Source organism: Lepisosteus platostomus, chromosome 2, assembly GCF_059453375.1.
Source record: "Lepisosteus platostomus isolate fLepPlt1 chromosome 2, fLepPlt1.hap1, whole genome shotgun sequence".
Lineage (NCBI taxonomy): Eukaryota > Metazoa > Chordata > Actinopteri > Semionotiformes > Lepisosteidae > Lepisosteus > Lepisosteus platostomus.
Window position 1 is genome coordinate 30,647,635 of NC_142612.1, and position 23,707 is coordinate 30,671,341.

The 23,707-nt window shown below is 38.2% G+C and overlaps 1 protein-coding gene across 1 annotated transcript; it reads left to right on the top strand.

The window, feature by feature from the left end:
* The first annotated feature begins 16,343 nt into the window (after positions 1–16,343).
* cfap97d2 (CFAP97 domain containing 2) lies at positions 16,344–22,277 on the top strand. Its single transcript, XM_088604736.1, has 5 exons — positions 16,344–16,543; positions 18,109–18,189; positions 18,444–18,562; positions 19,396–19,588; positions 21,573–22,277. Exons 1-5 carry the CDS (start codon positions 16,448–16,450, stop codon positions 21,801–21,803), a joined length of 720 nt encoding a protein of 239 aa, XP_088460862.1. The 5' UTR covers positions 16,344–16,447; the 3' UTR covers positions 21,804–22,277.
* The last annotated feature ends 1,430 nt before the right edge of the window (positions 22,278–23,707 follow it).

Consider the following 23,707-nt stretch of genomic DNA (forward strand, 5'->3'; position numbering starts at 1 on the left):
TGGCAGACGTGTGTAATTTTTAGTCATGAGTAATTACTTTCAGTGTTAAATAAAATGAGGTAAGTCCATTATATAAGAAGTGTTTTACAATCCTCAAATATTCTTAGAAATAAACAGTATAAAGTTGGCTGTAAAGTAATGCATGAAGACGTTCTTGTCTTTCCATGCACTGTTAATCTTATTTTCTATACAGAGGATAAATGACATTATCTTTATCATCATAGCGTGCACATAGCATGGAAATTACATAGAGTCTGCTGAACATTTCAGTAAGGGACAGAGGTTTCCAGCAGTGAGCAGACAGTCCAGATACCCAGGAGCAATTTCATGCAAACTGTTCAGTTCTGCGACTAACTTGTTTCAAAATCAGGAAACCATTAAGTTTCAACTTAATTAGATTCTATCTTTATGCTGAAGAAAGAGAGGAAGAGATGTAACAATTTAAAAAATGGAAAAACAATTTTCTATCATTAACAAATAAAGCATCAGTTTTTATCTTGATAAAATAAGAACGTAATACAAATAATACAAGCAGTAATACCTCATTAACATTAAAAATGTATTTCAGTGCACATTTATTTCTGTATCTTACAAAGCTATAACTTACTAATGTAAGGTAATATCTGCACTTACATTACTTAAGTGTGTACTTCACCCTTGAGTACAATGCTAGCCTAGAAATGACCTGTATGAGGCAGTAGTTGGTATTTTAAATGGAGAAAAGACAAATTGCATCAATGAGAGGCTCACAAGTTATTTTATATTGTACATTCACCTTCTAAGAGTCACAGGGGAGCTGAAGCCTATCCTGGAAAGCAGCAGATGAAAGGTGGGATGCCAGTCCATCACAGAGCTACACAGAGCTACTGTCACACACACTCACACCTGGGCCACTTTTCCCAGAAGCCCATTAACCTGCCAGTATGCTTTTGGACTTTGGAAGGAAACTAGAGAATGAGGTGAAAGCCCATCCAAACATGATGAGAGCATACAGACTCCACACAGACAGCACCCCAGGTTTGGAATTGAACCCAGGACCCCAGAACTACAAGGACACAGTGCTAACCACTGCACCACTGTGCTTCCAATATATTTTATATATAGTATTATTTATTTTTTGTCATTGTAATTATTCTTGAATGCTGAGTGATAAGATGTACAGAATAATAATTACAGTGGGCAGTCATTATCAACTCATTTTTTAAAAAGTAGTGATTTTCCATAATCATACTCATGCACAAGCACTTTGGCCTTTACAAGATGAATATCTTTGGCACCTCATTAACCCTAATAACAGCCAAATTTGTAATTATTTGAATTTATATATCAATCATCCTCATATTAATGCTTCAATTGCTTTTTCATTTTCTATTTAGATTTAATTTGTTAATACACAAAACATTGCATGGCTAAACTCTTCTGATTTGACCAGGTTCCTAACTTCATATTCTTCACCCCGTAGCTCGCAATGCAAAGACTCAGGACCAGTTCCAGAGTGTGACTGAAACCGAAGGGTGGCAGATTACTTCTAAACTGTAGTTACATCAGAGATTAACTGCCGTTACGATCAGAGTCTGAATCCAAGAGTTTTCTTTCAATTGCATTTCTAATCCTGTAAAGTGCCTTAGGGATAGTCTCTGTCAAGGGATGCTATGTAAATCTAATGTGTTGTACATCTGAAATACTTTTTGATTACTAATGATTTAAAAGTTCTTCACAAAAAAGCCCCAGCTGAAGAAAACATGAGCACTGATTTTTTTTTATTTGCACCAGTATTTGCAGCCTGAAAGTGGAAACGGCTTTAGGAATGAGGGTGGGTTGGGAAACTAGCTTTTCAGTGTGATTAAGGTACCAGTCTGCAATTGGGTTTCCGGGTGGGATAACTAGCTGGTGAATAAAGATAAATACAAAATCTACTAAGATTATGTGAAACCAGTGTTATTACTGGACAGGTGACCTCACTGCAATAGTTATCTTTTGATGGCTCTGTTTTATACAGTATGTTCTTGGGTGATGTATAATTATGATGGACAATTTTAAAGATTAACTTTCATTGAAGCTTCTGTTCAGAGGAATGATAATGCTAGATATTAATTTTAATCAAGCATTCTCTTTATTTCTCACTGCTAAGATGTTCAATTTCTGGAACACTTTAAACAGATGCTGTGATAACGTTTAGCTATTTTACCCTACACCCTATTGTATGACATCTGTTTTAATAGATTGAAAATAGTGGATGAATTTACAATATATTGGAGGTTACATCTTTTAAAAACAATATGCAACAGGCTGGCCCTTTAAGGACAGAAAGCTGTAGATTGGGTTAACCTGGTCTTTTCTTTATGCAGGACTTTGATATGCCACGAAATGTCATATGCCACTCATGAAGTATAGGAGGAGTGAGATTGTGTTTTCTTCATCCAAACCCTATGCCCTATGTCACATCATTGAAACACAAACGAATTGATACTAACCAGATGTTTTTCCATAATATGACAAACACTACTTATTGAGTTGATCCCTTTTTCTTACTTGGCTCTTTCATACTTGAGAAATTTCTTGGACTGATACAACCTACAAAATAAAAACACTCTTCAGTGCAAATTTCAAAAGGAGCGAAAGAATAATGAATATACGGATAACGAAGAAATTTACCATTTCTTTCCATCTATTTAGAGATAAGAATATTAGAGCAGGACATCTTGTTTTTTTTATCTAAGGTTATTGATCAGAGGACCTCATCAAGCTGCACAAAATGTTTTACAGATTTTCCACCACACAGTTCAACGGCTTGTCCTTCACAGCAACATCCTTGCGCAAAAGCAAAACACTAAATATTTTCTTTCCTACCTTCAATTGGTTGTTTGGGTTCATTTTGTTAAGATGTACTACTTGCACGTATAGTTTTAACTACTAAACTTAGTTGTTTTCAGCCTGGTGATGGAAGTTTTCAGCACACCCAGAACAATACACAGCATTAGAAGGTGAAAATAGAAAGATCTAACTTGCTTAAAGCATTAGCTTCCACCTAACTCCATAATTGCTTCCCTTGTGTTTTCTTAATATCAATGAGCACTACAGAAATTAAAGGAGGCTGGTGAATCAGAGGGCAATGACCACTAGAACTGAATAACAACAAAATCAAAGCATCTGAAAGAACCCGAGAAAGAGCAAGTTGGAACATTACAGAATCAACAGTCTCCAAAATCTCAAAGTAAACTATCACATGAACAGCTAATTGAAATACAGTATAGAGTACTTGCTCTCACTTTGACAGCAGGAAGTAAACTTCCTATGTCTTCCCAAGGATTTAAAGGCTAATAATAATAAAATGAAAAAAAGAGTTTCAGTGTTTAATTAAATAAAATTGAATATAGTAATTTCCATATCTCTTTTGCCTTCATTGTCTCTTTGTACGGTCTTTGTCTGTTCACAAGCTAGACATTAAACTGGTGAACTCTTGACATTTTAAAGACCTCACCCAACTTCTGTTAAAAAAGCAGATTTATATTATTTATCTCACAAAAGCAACCTTGTGTACTTAGCACCGGGAAGTGTTTCAGTCCGGTGACAGGTGGTGCTGTGCTGAAGAAGGGTCAGCTTTGTGGTTGGTGAAACCTGGAAACTTGGAAACCTATTCAGCTATTGTTTCTTTATACAAGGGCTACCTGAGAGCAATAAGATCAGAGATGAGACCAAGCCTAAGACTGAAAAGTATAACTTGTAGGGTCAGTTTCAGGTGACAAAAGTAGCTTTTCCAAGAATAAGGAAAGCCTTTCTATTACTTTTTTATATAATATTTTTATTTATTACTTCCATTGTAGGAATTTAGACTGATGTTTACAATATGCTTTGTGCTGTGAGTTACAGGGAAAAAAAGCCCGTTGCATAGTATTACCATCCCTGGAGACATGTTACCTTAGTCACTTTCCATTGCAGTGCGGAATAACTGATCGTGTGAGAACAAGCCCAGGTGTCCTCTCGGGGGAAATTGAGGTACTGAGCAAAACAACAGGATGGGGGAAAAAAAATGTTGAAAATGGCCAAGAAAAATCTGAATTGGTATTTTTGCACCTCTTCTTGAAACAGAGTGTATTGTACATAGCATTTTTTATGCAAATATACATAATGCAAAACTGCAAACAAGCCAGATTGGTTAGAGGTGGTCTTCTCAGGTATGGCTGGAAGGACTGTAATACTCACTTGCTATAATCTTTAAAAAAATCTTTTAAATTATAATTTGGACTTAAAAGATTCCTCTAGCTTTCATTAAGATCTATAAAGTCTTTAAAGATACATCTAAATACTGAATCCATATTCCTTAACAATGTGTTTATTATATTACTGTAAAAGACCACAATGGAGTGGTTTGCTAAACTTTCATTTCATCAGTCAGACACTCTTGCCTTGTAACTAGTGCCTACCCTAGTATGCTTTTTGTCTTGAAGATGGTAACATTTGAAAGAGATGTGATATTGATTAATACGAGCTCAAATCTGAACATTGTTATAAATGTAACAGGATCTCATTTGCCTTCGTTCCAAATTATTTCACTGAATTGATTTTCACAAGAACAAAAAAGAACCAACCATGGTGGTGACAGTACCAACCTTAGTTAACACAATGCAAGACAAAGTACCTTTGTGAGACATGATTGTTTACTTTATTCTCTCCAAGCAGGTTCGCCAAGCAAGTTCAAAACTTGACTATTCTACAGCTCATACGAATATCTTAAAGCAAGGTAGTTGCTGTTCATTATTTCCTCCTCTAAAAAAAACAATTTTGTTCTTTATTACCCTCCAATTTCAAATCACCAGTTACTAAAAAAACACAAGGCTCACTACAGCGCATCACACACTAGCACAGTTAAGAAGGACATCCCTCACCCGAACCTGGCAGTGTGATCAGTCAATTGGTGTTCAGCTTTTGGTTGCAGAATTCGACACACATTTGACCAATGATACAGGAAACATCAACAGCAGCCACCTCTGAAATAATTGACCTGATCTCAGCTCTTCACTGTCTAGCTACAAGGGAGGCAATAGTTATACTTCATAACACAGCATCCCCATCTGCAAACTTGCCTTTCCTAAATAAACAGTGGAACTAAACACTTGTTCAGGCTTCAAGATACCATGGCATAATTTAAGTAAACAACTATTTCTATTATTATCAGCATGCTTTACAATAATTACTAACTCCTCAGGGCTGAAATAACACTGTGAATCTACACCAGCTTTTCTATAGCTTTTACAAAACAGCAGTAGTAAATTCATACTTGTTTTTATTCTGTCTTAGATATCCTATTTGCCACAAAATAATGCAGACTGTTCACATTGAAGATAGACTTACTGTTATCTTCCTTTTATGATGTGCTACACATTGTGCACACTACACCGATATCTTCAAACTTCAGACCAATCCTCAGGTGTGTGTGATGAAAGTGCAGCACACTATGGAAATTTGTCAGAGTTTCTGAAGAAGGGAATGAGAATGTACTGTAAGTGGGAAAGGTACATGCTCACAAAACTGGAGACACAATCTCCCAGAGTGGCAGATAATGTATATACATATATATCTGTCATGTAAACAACCCCAAAGCAAGAAACCAAGTGGACTAGTCTACAAAATCACCTGTAAGAAATATCGTGGAGTGTGAGGCTGCCTCTGTGATCTTGGCTTTTTCTACAAGAACTGTGTTGTACCTGACTTGCAAACCCAGTTAATGTACTGTCAGATATATCACCATTGTACAGGTTCAGAGTACCCATTAGGCATAAAAAGGTTTAATTAGAGGTAGTGTCAGCACCTAAGATCCCTGGAACCTGTAGGGAGAGTGATGTAACACTGTTTCTGCTAACAAGGCGTTCCCTGCTTCCTTCTCATCCCTTTGAGATACATAAAGTTCTTCGACGGCTATACGGAACATTTCCTCTACCGAGACACGCAAACCTCATGGCAGATTGTTTTTTTACATGAAGAGCATTCTCATGGCCAAAGATTCTCTTGTACAAACAGAAATAATGCTGAAAGTGCGTCAAAGAAAAGGGAAAAGCGACAAAAATATGACAGAAACTTCATCATAAACAGTCAAATCAAAGTTTATTTATCAAATGCACAACAATACAGTGTGCAGCAGTAGTTGCTGGCAATTACATTTCTTTAATAGTCCAGATGGACTATAGTCATAGTCATAGTCCAGATGGAACTCAATCACTGAGATAATTTCATGTCTGACAGCCTAACTGGATGGCTTCTATTGTTCATGATGTTTTCTGTAAAGCATAAACTGGCTTTTCAAGTACTCTGAACTTTTATTTAAAGAAAGCATTCACTGGATTTAGCATTTCATAGACATTGGTACACTTAATAATTGGTGCCCTTTGCTTTTATAACTCCTGTCCTTTATCATGAGGCCATCTGACGCCACTTGCCTTGGAAAGATAATATCTCCCATGGCAACAGTGGTAGAACAACAGCTTCTCACAGCGATGTGCTGGGCCAATTGTTCTCTTAACATTCATAGCAGTCTTGTGTAATACTCTTTTAAATGTGCAGAGCACACAACAAAATGCCTGTCCTTCAAAAATAATGTTCCACAAAGCTTCAAATTCCTCAGAAGAATGCTTCCAAAATTCGTATTCCTCTTCTGTTTTGGTTTAGTCATGTTTTGAAGTTCATCCCATTCAGTACAGTTTAAAACAGAGGAGATAACCTCTGTGTTAACTCAGTGATTCTCACAACCCATCTCTGAGACAGCCTAATAATTAATGGACACTTCTACCCTAAAATGCCTAAGCGTGGTCTTATTTTACAACCAGCTTATGGTTACCATAGGGTCTTCAGTTTAATAGGTTAAATTACAGAATTTGTTAGGCACTTAGGTTGTGCACCCTGTTAAAAGATATAGACATTTTAGTACAAGTAAAACCAGCATAATAAACAGAGATAATATTCACACATTTCAGGGCATTTAAAGAAATCTTTAGGCTGACTTTTGCAAATAAGGGACAATAACTAGTTTATGATCCTGATTTTTCCTGTCTTATTCTAGTTTGTTTTCAGCTCTTGCTGGGTCATTCAACAATATAGACTTGAATTTAGACCTGAATTACATGGAAAACATTTTCCTTTCAGAAATCCATTCATGAAATTCTATGGCTATCAAATGAGGCTGCTGGGGAGAAGAATTAATTGGTTCTTCAAGGTGTCCAAGGGAAAACTTAATAGCGTCATACAAAATGCTGCAGCCCAAAGGGAATAATGCCAACCTAATAACATCTTGTATGAGACTCAGACAACAAGAGCTAAAATTTTACCACAGTACTGTATCTTTAGGATTGCCTTATTTAGCTATACTCAAGTAATGCATTGAGCTAGGGTTACCTATTGTGTCATAATACTCTTTGATTGTATATCCAGTTTTACAGTTTAAATTATATTGGTTTCAATATTTACACAAATCAAAAGCTTTTGCTGGATGATGTATGCGTAAGTGTTTGTATATTATCAGGTTGTTTTGTATCTAACAATGCTGCTTAACTATTTTTGTAATTGCATTCACCTTTTTTGATTTTAGTTGGCGCCTAAAGAAAATTTCCCATCGCTTCCACAAGAGGGCGCTGTTGTCATTGACACTACCTCCTTTCTCTTCTCCCTTCCCTTTCAAAGACCGAAGCTTTGTAGAAATATAGATCTGAGCTTTGTAGAAATATAGATCTGGAGCCGTAGCTATGGTTATCTAGCTAAAATAACATGTTACATTTATGTTAAAATACCTCAGTTAAACTCTTTACTTATTTATAAATATTTTAATATGTTAACAGATTCTCAGATTGTATTTCCACCTGTGTATTTTTACCATTTGCACGTCAATAATAAATCATAGTTATACAAACCTGGTAGCGTGGTGTCATCATTAAAATTATTTAATAGGTGTTTAACAATTAATTTATATACATAAATCAAATTATTTCATACTTCATATTAAAAGTTATGTATGATAGACTTGTAGCACACATACACATACTGTACTTTGCATACTGTACAAACCATGAAATAATCAGTTGGAATTAAAAGTAATTAGCAATCAGGCAGTATATTAAGTGCTTTGAATTCAACACCAGCCCCATTGCCACTGATACAACAAATGTGTGCAAAACTTTTTCCAACAGAAGTCTACAAGTATCCATTTAAAGTTGTCAGAGTACCCTGAATTGGTGTATGAAAGTGCATTACCCTAGCTTTTACAAACATCCTACATATCCTACCATATAGATACTGTATATAGAAATACTACTAATAAGTATTGGATCAATGCACACAATATACAGTATACATATTACAGTACACTATATATATAATACATATAATTTAAAATTAACTGTGTGGAGCACATAGACACCAGTACATTTCTAAATGTGTATATATTAATTAATTGTATAGGTACGGTATTTTATACTGTACAGTAAGTTTAGAACCGTGCTTAATCACTGACAAACAGTGTTGTTACATATAATCACCTGTAGATGGAGACGCTGCACCATGTTTTTTTTTTCTTTTTTAAACGCTTTTGTTAAACCAAAAATTTCCTCAAAACTAGAATATAGTAGCCTCACAGGGAGAGTCTGCAGAAATCTCTTTTTCATTGCATTGCAGTATTCACTTACAAAACAGCTTCCATTGCTTTGCACTCTGGTTAAATTTGTATGATTTATCATCATTACATTTTGTTTTGTCATGTAACTTCGTAATGCATTGAACAATCTCAGAATATCAAGACCCTTGGCAAGATTGTGTTCACACAGCCAAACAACACACTGCCTTCACCACCCTCAGTTGAGGTTTTCAATTGCTAGGCACACATACTGAGCTAGGGAAAAGTACGGATAAGATAAAGATCAAAAGTCACAACCCATAATGAACCTGATCGAGTGTTTTGTTTTATTTTGGAATGGCAAATTAATTTCTTTTGTTACTAATTTATAATGTATTTGGTGTGCCATGTTTGTGTGGGATTTGTCTAGCTGTTCCCATTTCCTCTCACAGTACAAAGACATACAGTACTGTCAGGTTAATTGGCTCCTGTAAACAACTGTTGCTGTTGTAAGTGTGCGTGTGTCTTTGTGTCTGTATGTTCCCTGCAATGAACTGGTGTCCTATCCAGAGTGTATTCCCATAGACCATGCTTGGTTAGGCTCTGTACTGGATACGGCCTGTTAGAAAATGGGTGGAATTTTTTTGACTGACTTTTTTATCTAAAGAGTCTGAGAAGGTTCTTTTACATCGCACACTTGGTGCATTTTAAACAGCTGGGTTTCTTGGAGCAATCTGGGCAAAGTACCATGCTCGGGAGTCGATCACCAGTAAACCCATCTAGGATTTGAACACACAGTCTTCTGGTCATGAACCCTCAACCCTAACTGCTTCTCCACCCAGTGCCCGATTTCCCATTAGGTACTGTAGGCACAATGCCTAGGGCCAACAAAATTTTTAGGGCCTACGAAGGAGGGAAACACTACTAACTAACGAAAAACGAGCTGAAACAACATGCTTGCGATCGACTCTAGGTGCTCCAAATCAATAATAATGCTATCTAGCAGCTGTTCTAGAAACTAGAAGTATCGAAGTGATGGTCACATGACTCGCTCCATCAATCATGTGGTTTAGCATTAGAATAGTTTGAAGTGCATCATGTCAATTGACGTAATTCAATTGGCGTTTACCCCTCTTTTTGTACATTTCGGAGTGAAAGTGCCTAGGGCCTACAAACACCAAAATATGGCTTGGTCTCCACCCCTAATGCCACCTGATTTAGAATGAAGACTTTTTATCACCAACACCCCTGTACTGCGAGGACTATGAGCCTGTGACATACTTTACGACTGCAGTCCTCTGACAGACACACCTCTCTGTTTATATAGTACTCAGCTTCTTATAAGACCGATAGCATGTACAAAAGCAATAGCTTCTCATTAACATATCAGAGTGCTCAAGTACCTAGCAAGTCCCAGAAGTTACTATTGAGCAGCGTTTTGACGAAACCCAGGCAGACTCAAGCCCACTAGTGCTCAGCCAGCAATATGCCGTAGCTTGAGAAATCCCAGTAACAGGAAGGTAAATGGACAGCCCAGGCTTGCAACCACAACTTCTGGCCAGTAAGGCCCAACTTGAACTCCAGATGTTCATCTTAAGTGACTGAGCTACTGTAAATACTGTGCTAAATTCAAGATTTTATATTAAGAAAAGGTTGGGATTAGTTTACAGTTAGATTAAAGGTAGATTAGTGGTATAAGAGTTGTTAGTATTACATTATTGTGGCTGTACAGTAATACTTTTTCTCAGTAATACCACTCAGACTAGACTTAAGGTTCAGTTAAACTTAGAGTTAAATTTAGAAGGAACATACAAATTCCACAAGGAAGCAATTCAGGTCTCCAATTGAACCCAGGACCACAGAACTGTGACGCAGCAATGCTAACTGCTGTGCCACCATGCCAACCCTCTGAAGTTAATTTAAATCTGAATATAAGGAAAAATCTTAGCTGATTGAGTTGATTTATTAAAAAATAATCTAAGTTCTCAAATGTAAGCTCCTTTGTAAGAACATTATGCTACTGAAGATCAAGAAAGAAAAGCAGGAGTGAAGTGTGTTAACTTTCTTTTACAAGGGGCATAATCTTACACTTTAGTCAGCATGTATTTTAGTTGTTTGCTTAAAATGTGTGTATATATTTTATTGCAACCTTCCTTATCTGATGTTTCCATAGAAACTGTTTCTGTGTATTTCAGTGTCTAAGATTAACAATCAGCGGTAAGGCACATTCCAGAGCTTTCAATAGACTGGTCATGGAGGAACACTGTGCTGGTTTTCAGTCCAGCTGTGATCTAACTTTCCAGTGAGAATTGTTGATTTAAATGATCTTCATTTTACTTGTTTAGGCTTTTTATTTAACTTGTTTCTTTGGTAAGCTGAGTGTCAAAAATATCGCACTTCAATGTTACTGTTTTCAACAACTTTAGGATTTTCTCTGGATACATTTCAGGCCATTATGTCTGACTCAAATAATGAGTTGACTTGCTAGTTGATCAATTTATGATGACCAGAGGTAGATAGGAATGTCTTTGTATCAGACATACCCACAATGGGCATTTCTTTGGTCTTTCTGCAGAGGTCCAATACAGATATGTTACAGTACATTTCAAACAACACGTCAGAATGAGGGCAGTTCAGAAACTCAGACACTAGTGCAGGGGTGAAACCAATCACAACTACAACTAGATCTTTTAAGACCTGAAAGCAAATCTACACACATATTCCAAATAGTAAACTGAAATCCATGAGCCTATGATTAAGAACTTGGCTGAAGCAAAAACCAAAAGAGAAAGAGTTCCTCCAGGACCAGGGTAGGGATCTACTGACTTAGCCTTTCTCCAGACTATGGGACAACCTTTCTGAAAATATTCCCCCGCTGCAGTCATCTACAACATCATGTGGTGTCTCAAAATCATTTCACACTGTCCTTTGCATCACAGAGCTCAATGGAGGAAAGGGGAATTATAGTATGAAGTGGGTCCAATGTAATTATATATTGGCAATCACATTTAATACATCACCTCAAAACGTATTTCTGGATTCTAAAATGGTCCACTCCCTGCAAATTAGTTTTGGTAAACCCATCTTAAGCAAAGTAAATCAAAATGAAAATCACATTTGGGACACTTCATTAAAATGTTTTGGAGTAATTAACTTCTTAATCATGAAATCGTCCCTCTTGAGACTCTGTCCAGATGAACAGCATGATAGACTACAGTTCTATAATCGTTTGGCTGATGTACAACTCTAACTCTTCTGCAAAAAAGACAACACTAAACATTTACAAACCCATGCGTGTGTGTCTAGGCTCTTTTTCATTTACCATTAGAACTACATAAAATTAATCACTTACACTGGGCAATGACTGCCTAAACAATATCTTTTGTATTTTAACATCTTTTTAGTTTTTAGTGACATAAAGTTTTATTTAACACTTTTTGCACCCCAAATGTTACCTTTTCTGCTAAATCCTGCACATCTCTTTTCGATTTCAATTTTCAATGCTATTTTTTAATCTTCAAAAAATAAATCTTGGAAAGTTCCAGTCTGTTGACATTTATAAAGGTATAAATGTAATTTCCAGGGTCTTTGAAAGTAAATAATGTAGATTGTAAAATTGTAGTGTAAAATCGTTTTAGGAAATTAAGCATATTACTACGTGTTCCAACACTAGCTACTGAAAATATCAAGTCCTTGTGGAATGTCCTAAAATAACTTGGACCTTGCTAGGATTGGGTAGGACAATCTCTGAGAGGACCAAAACCATTTAATAAAAACAAAAGCTATGCCTCATTTTACATCAAATGCAGCTTTATGTGACAGAATTTTATTTAAAGATAAGATTCATATTTCTAGATCATCATAATCTAAATAATAGCAAATTACTTAATAGAGAAATGCAATCTAAGTATGCATATGCTGGTGTTAAAAATGAATAAGCATTATGAAAAAGGGAATATTCTATGAACTTATCTTCATTTATTTAAAAGGCTTAAAAAAGTTTACATCTTAAAGATGACCAATCTTAATACAATACTGCAAAATACATGCTGTGGGCTCAGAGCAGTGAGGGGTTGTGAGCAGGTGAAGAGGTCTGATGCAGAGAGGTGCAATGTGTTTGTTCTCTGGTATTTTCCACTCAGGAAGCGTGAGTGTTGTAAAGCATACAATTTTAACACAGCAGGTACTTTTTACAGGTCTAGATTCTGCTAATTTTGGAAACATTTCTCATTTCTATGTCCTCCTGGGGTTGTGATGCCAAGTATGAAATCAGGCTTTCACACTGGTGGAGTACAAAAGACACATTTCCTTGAATTTCTCCGTCCCAAATTCCCCTGTAGTTATTAACCATTAATAAGAGCACTTGAAATATATCTTTCAGGATTACAAATAAGTATTAGGGTAGCAGGAAGCAAGTAACTGCAAAATCAGACTTTACAGAGTACATCAGAAACATAATTTGTTATGCATTGTTCAAATGTAGCTATCTTTGCAAACTATTTTAAATCCAAAACATTTTCAATTTGTTTAAATAATCAAGTATTAAACTAATGTCATACACAGTGACAATTCCACAATTGGTGGGTTCAATATCTATTTGTCTACTTATCACATTTTTAACAGGTCAAGAAAAGCTGAAGAGCTCAATGGAAATGCTTTTGACCCAGATAGCACACTACAACAAGCCTTTTAGTTCTGGTTGAAAGAACATCTGAATATAAGTGTGTTAAAAATGAAATTCCAAACCAATACATAAATACTAAACTGAACCCATTCCCACACCACAAGTTTACTGTGCTTGAGTAGAATCACAGCTAACTTTCAATTAAAGTCCTTTACCGCAATGAAACAAATTCATCTAAAATATAAAGATGTAAAAAACTCAAAAGGTAGCCACAGACGGAAGGCAACTTACCATTAGCTACATCTTCTTCTCCATTCTCAGCAGCTCTACTGCTTTGTAGGCATGCTAGGAAGCACAAGATCAGCTCCTGCTCTCCTCGGGGAAGAAATGGAATGAAAAGAAACCCATGACATTGAGCCTGCTCATAGTTGTAATAAATAGTTCAATGCAGATGTTTCTTGAGGAAACACTGACATGACACCTCCGCAAAAGAACAAGGTCACATCCAAACAGAAAACTTCCACTCTCACCCCTGCTGGTGACGTCTTGAACTGGGCTCTTCAGCTGCCTGCTGGGGACCCTCTCAGATGCACTTCTACAGGACAAGAAATGTCACTGCAAAACAACCTTGCCATTGAAGAGAAATGGAGAACAGACTGTGCCAGTGTGTGTACAGTGTGCACCTGAAAATAATAAGAAGTTATGGCAGTGCATTTTTGTCCTCTGTGTTCAGGTGTGAACATGAATGATACATTTTACATGAAAAACAAATGACATATGTTTAATTATATCACTTATATAAATTTTTCACTTTTTACTAAGCCTAAAATAAATTATTTTCACTGTGCTCAGAGCCCTATCTGACTACTTCTTTTTTTATGGCATGGGCCAATTTGGTAAAAAGAAAGTTAAAATAAGGCCTAATGTTTTAACAGTGTGAAGTACAACACATCCAGAAATACTATGCAGATTCAGGAGGTTTTGATTCAATACTGAGGCTTAGTAGTGTGTTGTGCAAACTGGAGAAGAGTTCTTTACGTATGAAGGAGATGGATCCAGAGCTGTAGTTATTGATGTATCACTGGCAGATTCTAAGCTCTTGCACACGCATGGAAAGATCAATAGATTTCCCTCAGTACAATATCACCATAAATGATATTACCCAGGATATTAAGTGTTTTCTTGTGTTATCCATTCCTAAGAACATTAGAATGGTTACCAACAAGAAGAATCTGTTTGGCTCTTCTAGCTCATTCAGACATGCACCTAGTTAATGCCTTGAGGGGCTGCAGCTGGGAGTACAACAATTTAATGCTTCAGCAGATGTGAAGGACACTGACAAGCTGCCCACAGGCGGGGCTCTGGAAAATACTTGTCATGGCGGATTTATTAGCAATATGGGCTGATGGCTGTGAGATATGTTCCCTCTTACAAGATCACCATAACCTCGGGGATGCAAGAGACTCTCCCCTTTCTCAGAAAAGAATGGCCAGCAGCCATAGTGAGCAGCAGATGCTATCAGCTGCAGGAGCAGGAGAGACAGAAGAAGCTGGTCAAGTGGTGAGCAGTGGAGACTGGTGGCTGCAGCACAGGTTGGGAAGGCTGGTGAGTAGTGGTAGCTGCTGCAGCTCCAGGGATGCAGGCAGGAGACTGGCTGTTGCAGCATCAAGGAGGCAGGCTTTGGGAGAGAGCCGGAATGGTAATGTTTTGAAGGCTGATGGTTGCAGGATCCAAGGAAACAGGCTAATTGAGAAGTAGAGACTGGCAGCTGCAGATGCTGTGGACAATGGTGACATTGTTTGTTCATGGGGGAAGTGGTATAGCTGGCATAGCAGGGATGGAAGGAAAGATAGCAAGGAGGGCAGAGGCTTTTGGCTGTATTTCCGAAGAGATGCCCAGGAAAGGGAAGTGAAGCTCTCCAAGTATATGGGGGTGTTGTGAGTGAGAGTTTGTAACTGTTGTGCGAGTGTTCATCAGCAGTGGTGCTGAAGGCTGTGTAGAATGTGTAGGCTGTCGCTATGGCAAGTATGTAAAATTTTGGTGGAATGGAATCTGTTTTGACCACCAGGGCCCTGGGACAGAACAGCCCATTCTGACAGTTGTGGGCACCAGAGATGCAGCACAGCAGTGCAGAGCTGTGTGCTGGGTCCTCAAAGGTGCATGAGTGTGGCAGGAGAATAACATTGGTAGAGAGTACATGCAGTCCTCCCCAGAAGGGGATCAATGTATAAGAACTAGGACCCCAGAAAGGGGTCCAACAATAAACGACCCCAGCTGGTGTTCTCCCCTGACCCGCCGATGCTCCGGAGCTCAGTGTGCATGAACGTTTAGGAACCAGAGAGTAGGAGATGCAGCCTGGAAGCTTCAGACTCTTAGGGAAGAAAATTTGGAGGGGCTGCCTGACTGGCTCCTGACTGTGCTGGAGATGTGTGGAAGTCTGGCGTGTCTCCACTGCAAGGACAGAAGAGAGCCTTGGCAGGGGGGTAAGTACACAACAGACTGTGAGTATGCTGTCTGCATGAAAGGTATTGGAAAGGGAAAAAATAGGCTTAGTGTTAATTGCACTTGGGAGTTGTGTTGATTATTATGAGAAAGAAAAGAGGTAAAAAGTTGTAAAATGAAAGAATTAGGGTGAGTGAAAAAAGTGCAAAAGTGCATTGGTCTATAATGACTTCACCTGGTAGGGTAAGACCCTTATCTAGGGGCAGACAAAATTGTAACTTAACTGGACAATTATTTAATGTTAGGGAGTGCTCATTTTGATATGGTGGAGCTCTGTACTGTAACTTTCTTTAACATCAGTAGTCTCAAACATCCTTTCGTACTGAAGAATCAACTGAGATTGATTATACAGCATTGCTACTACCTTTATTAATAACAGTAATACTTCTGGTAGTACCAGAATACTGAAAGCAAAATCTGCAGTAAAAGGTCACTGTTCTGAACTTCCCCAAACTGTCTTTATTTTCTAGTTATTGATAGTGTCAGAGATTGCTGCATAAAATTTAGCAGTTGAAATTGTTTTACCTGCAGATTGTTTGAAAAGGCAAAGCAAAGCTATTCATCCTTTCCAAGCCGCTGTCATGGCAACCCCCCCACATGACTAGCTGAAAACACACTGCAGTCTCCAAGCCCCACAACTCAGCTGCTTACAGGGCAAGGGTTCAGGGCTGACAGCACACAGCTTGCAGTATACAGAGATTGTGCGGGCTTCTCAGTGCTGCAAGATGCAACACAGGGCTTATCAGCCAGTACTTCCATGTGGGAACAAATATCTACAGCAGAAATGGGACATAACTTGCTACAAGGAACACAGGAGAAAGGTATGTTATTTTTAGACAATTCCTAAGACAATTCCTAAAATAGAGTCATGTGTTACTGCTGTTATTTTAAGTTTGTGAAAGCCATCATGCTTGTGTGCATGCTTTTGATGGGTTTGCCTATTGATTGACTATTGAAATCCCTTTGTAGATATTTGCTTGCTTATTGTTTTAGACACTAAATGTATATACATTAATTTATAAAAAAAAACTACCAGCCAGGTAGGGAAGTGCCATAACTTTATTAACTTATTTTGCTTTTCTTGGTCATTTGCTTGGCCCAACAGTAATTTTTCTGATGCTTTTATTTGCACCCATTTATTGAAGCCAACACTACCCTTCCTTTTATGCTGCAAACTGATAAACATCCTTCAGTCAATTCAAATTCAAAATGAAATCTATCAATAATGCTCTGTGTTCTGTTATCTTGATAACTGAATTAAGCACAAAACCTAGGTAATTGTTAACTGTTACTGAATCACACAAAAGAATGAGAGATCAGTAATTGTTACTAAATGAAACATGAAGCCATCGCAGAGAAAATCTCAAAATGTAGAACTACTTGGAATGCACATTAACAGTTCCCAGTGGAATGATTCAGTTCTCCTGAAAATAAATGAAATACAATTAAAAGCAATGAATAGTGTGCCCATATAAGTGACTAAGCTATTCCATATGTTTATAATCTTAAACAAAGTAAACACTTTCACAGTACATGACTTTAGCTCTACAGGTGGTACTCAAAATGAATCCAAGATTTTACTGTTGTATTCCTTTTCTTGGTCATTTGCTTGCCCCCTCAGTAATTTGTCTGATGCTTTTATTTTTACCCATTTATATAGCTGGGCATTTAACCAAAGCAAAGTGAATGAAGTGCCACAGCAGCAACCCTGCTAGGATTTGAATCCTGGCAATGACAATTATGAGTCCAGAACCTTAACCACTGCACCACACTGCTGCAGTTACCTTAGCACAGCAATTAATGATTTTATTCCATACACTTCAAACAGAACCATTCACTTCTAAGTCATCTTATGGAAAATCATAGTAAATTGTGAACAATTAATTGATATTTTAGCTTGAGGTTATTCTGTTCTCTGTGTACACTGGTTTGAGCTTGGTAGAGCTTTAATGACCAGAACAGTACTTTAATGCTCTTAACTATTTACAAGGGAGACAAGACCCAGAGGAACAGCTGAACTAGCTAACGGTCTTCACTACTACTTCTCTGGAGGGTTTTCTGGAGAGAACGCTCTTCTGCTCGCTACTTAAGGCCCTCCTTTGGGAATACCCACATCCGCCATCAGTTGCCCTGACTTCCGTACAGAACAAAGAGCAACATTCATTTCTACTGTGTCTTCCTGCTCAATATCTGGGGAAAAGTGATCACTAGACTATTGTAGACACCTACCGTAAGTTGCTTAATAGGTATGTGCATAGTTTCCTATGACAGAAATGAATAGGTTTGCTCCACAAAAAGCTGAAGTTTCACCAGATTAAAAACAAACATGTACCTGTGTCTGCAAATACAGAACCTGAATTTTGTAAGGAATTTTTTTTTCCTTCAGGTGAAGTCAGCACAGCCCATGGTGAACACTACCTCACCGCAAGCATACGGTCATCTTCACGTAAAAATGAAGAAGTTGAAGGTAACAAAAACATAATTAGCCGTAAACTGCATAAAGCAAAGGTCATTGTTGAAATTGATGTACCTGCAGATTGCTTGATAATGAAATGGAAAGCTATACATCCTTTCCTAGATTGTGGTAATGTTTTACAGAATACTAGGGCTGTTAATTCATCCTTAATATTGTGCTTACTGCAGATATCTTTGCAGTGCCACTGCCTGTGCTTAGATGTGAAATGTGTGTCTTTAATTAGTTCTGTATTTTTGTTTTTCAAGCTGGAAGAGGAGCGCCTGTCTGTTATTCAGAGAGATAACGACATGCTGCTGGGGAAGATGTCTTATATTATGAGGACAACAGGACGTATTGACAACAGAAACGACTACGAATATAAAAGGTACCCTTGTAAGTGGAAAACAAAACGTGCCTCACAATTACAGCCAACCACCCAACTGCAGGACACAATCTTAAGCAATTAGTTACACAGCAGAGAGAAAGCATAGCAAAGGGTAATATAAGGATAGGGCTCAATAGACAATAGACTTCAATAATGAAATAATATGCTGTAAAAGCCAGTTAGGTACAGCCATAATTCTGAAGGTACACAGGAGAATGACGAGCTCAGCAAAGGTCCTTGCAATGTTCTGTGTCAGAGGGCAGTGTCGAGAACTGCTGGGCCGTTGGCTTTTGTTGGCTCCATGACAGAGAAACGTTTCAATATATAGGCACCTAATGTTTTAAGAAGACATGTTTCAGGCCGTTTTAGTCTTTTAGTTGTGATTGCTGATTGAAGTGCACCATGTGACCAGTTACCGTAGACACAGCTCTTGAACTTCAAGCACGTTTCATGGGTCTCCTTTAGGCCATCACCAGTAAAAACCCTTTAACACACATTTCAATCCATAACACAGTTATCATTTGGACAGTGTCAAATGTGAACACCGTGAAACTTATGATTAATTAATTAAATAAAAACCCTGTGGACACTAATGTGATGTTCCACTAATACCACTGATATTTTAATGACTGATCATCACCTCCTGTCTTGCTCTTTGAGGTATATCCCTTAAGGACTGTAGTTGAGAACGGTTTATTCTGTCATTTATTCTAACTCTGCTACATGGTATCTAAATGAAGGCAAACCCTGTGTTTGGATAATTTGATGACATAGACAGAAGACCTTGTGGACTGTAGAAAATGCTTGCATTTTCCCGGGTGTCTGAACTGCAGTCTGAGCAGAGAGAAGCGACAGCAGGAGCTGCTTCGTGTCACCAAGGAGAACCAGGTCATCCTGGAAAGGATCTCCCATTGTGGGTCACGCTACAGTGTGGAGAGGTGGCGTGAGGACTGGCGGAGGACTGAAAAATACATGGAGCGAATTGCGCACTACCCTCGGAGACAGAGTACCCCGTGCAACAGAAAGGTAAAATGCATTTGAAGTTGATCCATTGTCTGCTTCTTTGTGTTCCTGGATGTGCCACTGGATGTACTGGGTTCCCATGAATACCTCTTGCAAGATCTGGAAGTGGGAACCCCACCTTTTTGTAAGTACTGTACAGTGCCTTGCGAAAGTATTCGGCCCCCTTGAACTTTTCAACCTTTTGCCACATTTCAGGCTTCAAACATAAATATATAAATTTTTTATTTTATGTGAAGAATCACCAACAAGTGGGACACAATTGTGAAGTGGAACGAAATCTATTGGATTTTTGAAACTTTTTTAACTAATAAAAAAATGAAAAGTGGGGCGTGCAAAATTATTCGGCCCCCTTGCGTTAATACTTTGTAGAGCCACCTTTTGCTGCGATTACAGCTGCAAGTCGCTTGGGGTATGTCTCTATCAGTTTTGCACATCGAGAGACTGAAATTCTTGCCCATTCTTCCTTGCAAAACAGCTCGAGCTCAGTGAGGTTGGATGGAGAGCGTTTGTGAACAGCAGTTTTCAGCTCTTTCCACAGATTCTCGATTGGATTCAGGTCTGGACTTTGACTTGGCCATTCAAACACCTGGATACGTTTATTTGTGAACCATTCCTTTGTAGATTTTGCTGTATGTTTGGGATCATTGTCTTGTTGGAAGATAAATCTCCGTCCCAGTTTCAGGTCTTTTGCAGACTCCAACAGGTTTTCATCCAGAATGGTCCTGTATTTGGCTGCATCCATCTTCCCCTCAATTTTAACCATCTTCCCTGTCCCTGCTGAAGAAAAGCAGGCCCAAACCATGATGCTGCCACCACCATGTTTGACAGTGGGGATGGTGTGTTGAGGGTGATGAGCTGTGTTGCTTTTACGCCAAACATATCGTTTTGCATTGTGGCCAAAAAGTTCGATTTTGGTTTCATCTGACCAGAGCACCTTCTTCCACATGTTTGGGGTGTCTCCCAGGTGGCTTGTGGCAAACTTTAGACGAGACTTTTTATGGATATCTTTGAGAAATGGCTTTCTTCTTGCCACTCTTCCATAAAGGCCAGATTTGTGCAGTGTAAGACTGATTGTTGTCCTATGGACAGACTCTCCCACCTCAGCTGTTCTCTGCAGTTCATCCAGAGTGATCATGGGCCTCTTGGCTGCATCTCTGATCAGTCTTCTCCTTGTCTGAGCTGAAAGTTTAGAGGGACGGCCAGGTCTTGGTAGATTTGCAGTGGTCTGATACTCCTTCCATTTCAAGATGATCGCTTGCACAGTGCTCCTTGGGATGTTTGAAGCTTGGGAAATCTTTTTGTATCCAAATCCGGCTTTAAACTTCTCCACAACAGTATTACGGACCTGCCTGGTGTGTTCCTTGGTCTTCATGATGCTCTCTGCGCTTTCAACAGAACCTTGAGACTATCACAGAGCAGGTGCATTTATACAGAGACTTGATTACACACAGGTGGATTCTATTTATCACCATCAGTCATTTAGGACAACATTGGATCATTCAGAGATCCTCGCTGAACTTCTGGAGTGAGTTTGCTGCACTGAAAGTAAAGGGGCCGAATAATTTTGCACGCCCCACTTTTCATTTTTTTATTAGTTAAAAAAGTTTCAAAAATCCAATAGATTTCGTTCCACTTCACAATTGTGTCCCACTTGTTGGTGATTCTTCACATAAAATAAAAAATTTATATCTTTATGTTTGAAGCCTGAAATGTGGCAAAAGGTTGAAAAGTTCAAGGGGGCCGAATACTTTCGCAAGGCACTGTATATGTAAGTGCTTATCTACTTAGTTCTGTAAGTCCTTAGTATATGTAAGTGCTTATCTATTTCAATTCTGATGAGCAGTAGTGCTAAAAGAGAAATCTTGGAGTGTCTGGTTACTTTAGAATTGCTGAGCCGTGCTGTTAAAGCAGTTCTATGGTTCATTGTAATGTGGGCCTTTCGCGCATATGAAGAGAAATGATCGTCTTTAATATGTTTTTTTTTAAGATTAAAGCTATGTCCTCCAGGAATAAGACCAAGAAAAATGAGGGAAAAGAAAAGGATAAGGAAGATCAGAGAGCATGCGTCCCTGGACCTCATCAGCCAAACAAAGGGTCAGAGAGAAAGGAGAAAACAGAGACAGAAGAGAGAGAAAGCAGTTCTGGGGCTGAGACATCTGAGGACACACAAGAGGAGACAGAGCAGACAACCGAGCAGGGGGATGCACACAAGGAATAATTGTTCTGCACTGGTTTTTGCATGTGGCAAAAGAATACCAATTATATACACACAATACACAATTATATTTCTTGTGCATGCTACAGTTGTGAAGGCACCATGGCATGTGGTAAATGTTCTTTACTGAAAAACAAAGCTGAAATGTGGAAAAACTATCAGATGCTTTAAGATGCTATCAAGTGTCTCTTGAATATTTATAAGAATTTTTGTAACAACAGAAATTGCCTTGGATATGATTATGTTGTGATTTTTTTGCGCAATTAAAATATCGCTGTCTAACATTTAAAATCTCTGTTAGTTCAGTTTGTTTACTGTGGCTAATTAAGTTTAACATCATCAACGTTAACATATTCAGTAAGTTAAATAAGAGATATCAGACATCACTGGAAAATGGAAATGTTTTGTTGTTGTATGTTGACAACTAATTAAAGTTTCTTTTACAGCTCAAATAATAAAAACAGCTACTTGTAAACAGCAATTAGTAGTGTCTTCTTTCCACTTGATTCAATGCACATAATTCATATTGGTTGCTATTATTATCTTGTCTAAACAAACCTTTGAATTATACTGTACTACAAATATGGTTGAAAAAGGAGCTTGTCCTTTGGTGGTTTTACTCAGCAGTTTCTTAAACATACCCTTATCACCATAAAAGTGGTGAAGACAGTAATGAAACAGTATGACATCTTGAAAATTAATTACTGACTGTAGAGATTCATCAACATATCTTTATTTGGCTGGAGACCTGTAAATATGTATTTTCCCTCTTACTGTACATGACTGCCTCTGTTTAACATATTTTGTGTCTATTTTTTTATTATTCATTAATATATTAATACAGTAGTTTTTTTTTCCATCTAGAAAGTATCTAAAGTGTTCATAGGAAAGGAATAGGGATCTCACATTCTCCACAACTGAAGTGTATGTCATGGACTGACAAAATGTGGCAGTGGATCAGAAGCTTGTAGACTATACTGACTTCGCTTATAGTGGCCAGTGTCTTTGTCAGGGGGGGTGTTTGTCTTTCTTCTTTGTTATTTGAGATTCCTCTCAATTAAAGGTCATTACAACACAAAAGGCAGAACAGCTGGAAACCCATAAAGATTGACTGATGCATGGTTTTTGCTTATATTCCTGTTAATTACCACACAGTTCAGGTGATGTGGGTTAGTGAGTCACGTTTAACTGTGCTTGCAGAAGGGAGAAGACTCCAGAATAGGGGAAGAATAGGCTTCGTAAGCACCAGTCAGGAGGACACGGAGGAGAATTTCAAGAGAAGAATGTGGTGGGGACACAGATTTCACCACTGGAAACAGGAGAGAACTCGGGCACCAGAGGAAGGTGTCCAACAGAGAGCAGGAGAGGAAGGCCCATCGTTCAGCTCTCTCTACCTCCTGCTGCCTTGCATTGGACTCGGAGGAGGGGTGGGGACAGTAGGTACCACATCGTTTGGGATAGTCAGGACTGAACAGGATGCATAAGACAATGGAAGGACTACCTGGAGTTTCTTCCTTCAGTGCGACTATAGAGACTGAAGAAGGCATGCCAGGATAATGACCAGAAATATTTAATGAGAACCAGACTTTTCTTTTTTCGTTAAGAAGATTTGTTTGGGATTAATGGGGACTGTGTTGTTTACGTGTTTTTGTGAATACAGTATGTGTCTTGTTTGGATGTTTTGTGTTGTATGTTCCATGTATCATGCAGACAGATATGAATGTTGTAACTGCTGGAGGATAAAAAGGATAATTATGTAGTACTACTACCTTATTCTGGTCTGTGGGAGCTCTGGTGATTCTGGGTAATACAAACAACCTGTTGTGGAAGAATAGGGTCTTAGCACTCTTAAAACTGCGAGGTAGCATAGAAAGCTACAAATTGTCCTGCATATTGGGGTCACATAG

What these genes read in the sequence shown, in the direction of transcription:
- cfap97d2 (XM_088604736.1), top strand. Translation starts at nt 16,448, where the DNA reads ATGCAACACAGGGCTTATCAGCCAGTACTTCCATGTGGGAACAAATAT. An exon ending in ACAAGGAACACAGGAGAAAG is followed by an intron (nt 16,544 to 18,108) that starts GTATGTTATTTT and finishes TTTTTCCTTCAG; the next exon opens with GTGAAGTCAGCACAGCCCAT. An exon ending in AACGACTACGAATATAAAAG is followed by an intron (nt 18,563 to 19,395) that starts GTACCCTTGTAA and finishes TCTGAACTGCAG; the next exon opens with TCTGAGCAGAGAGAAGCGAC.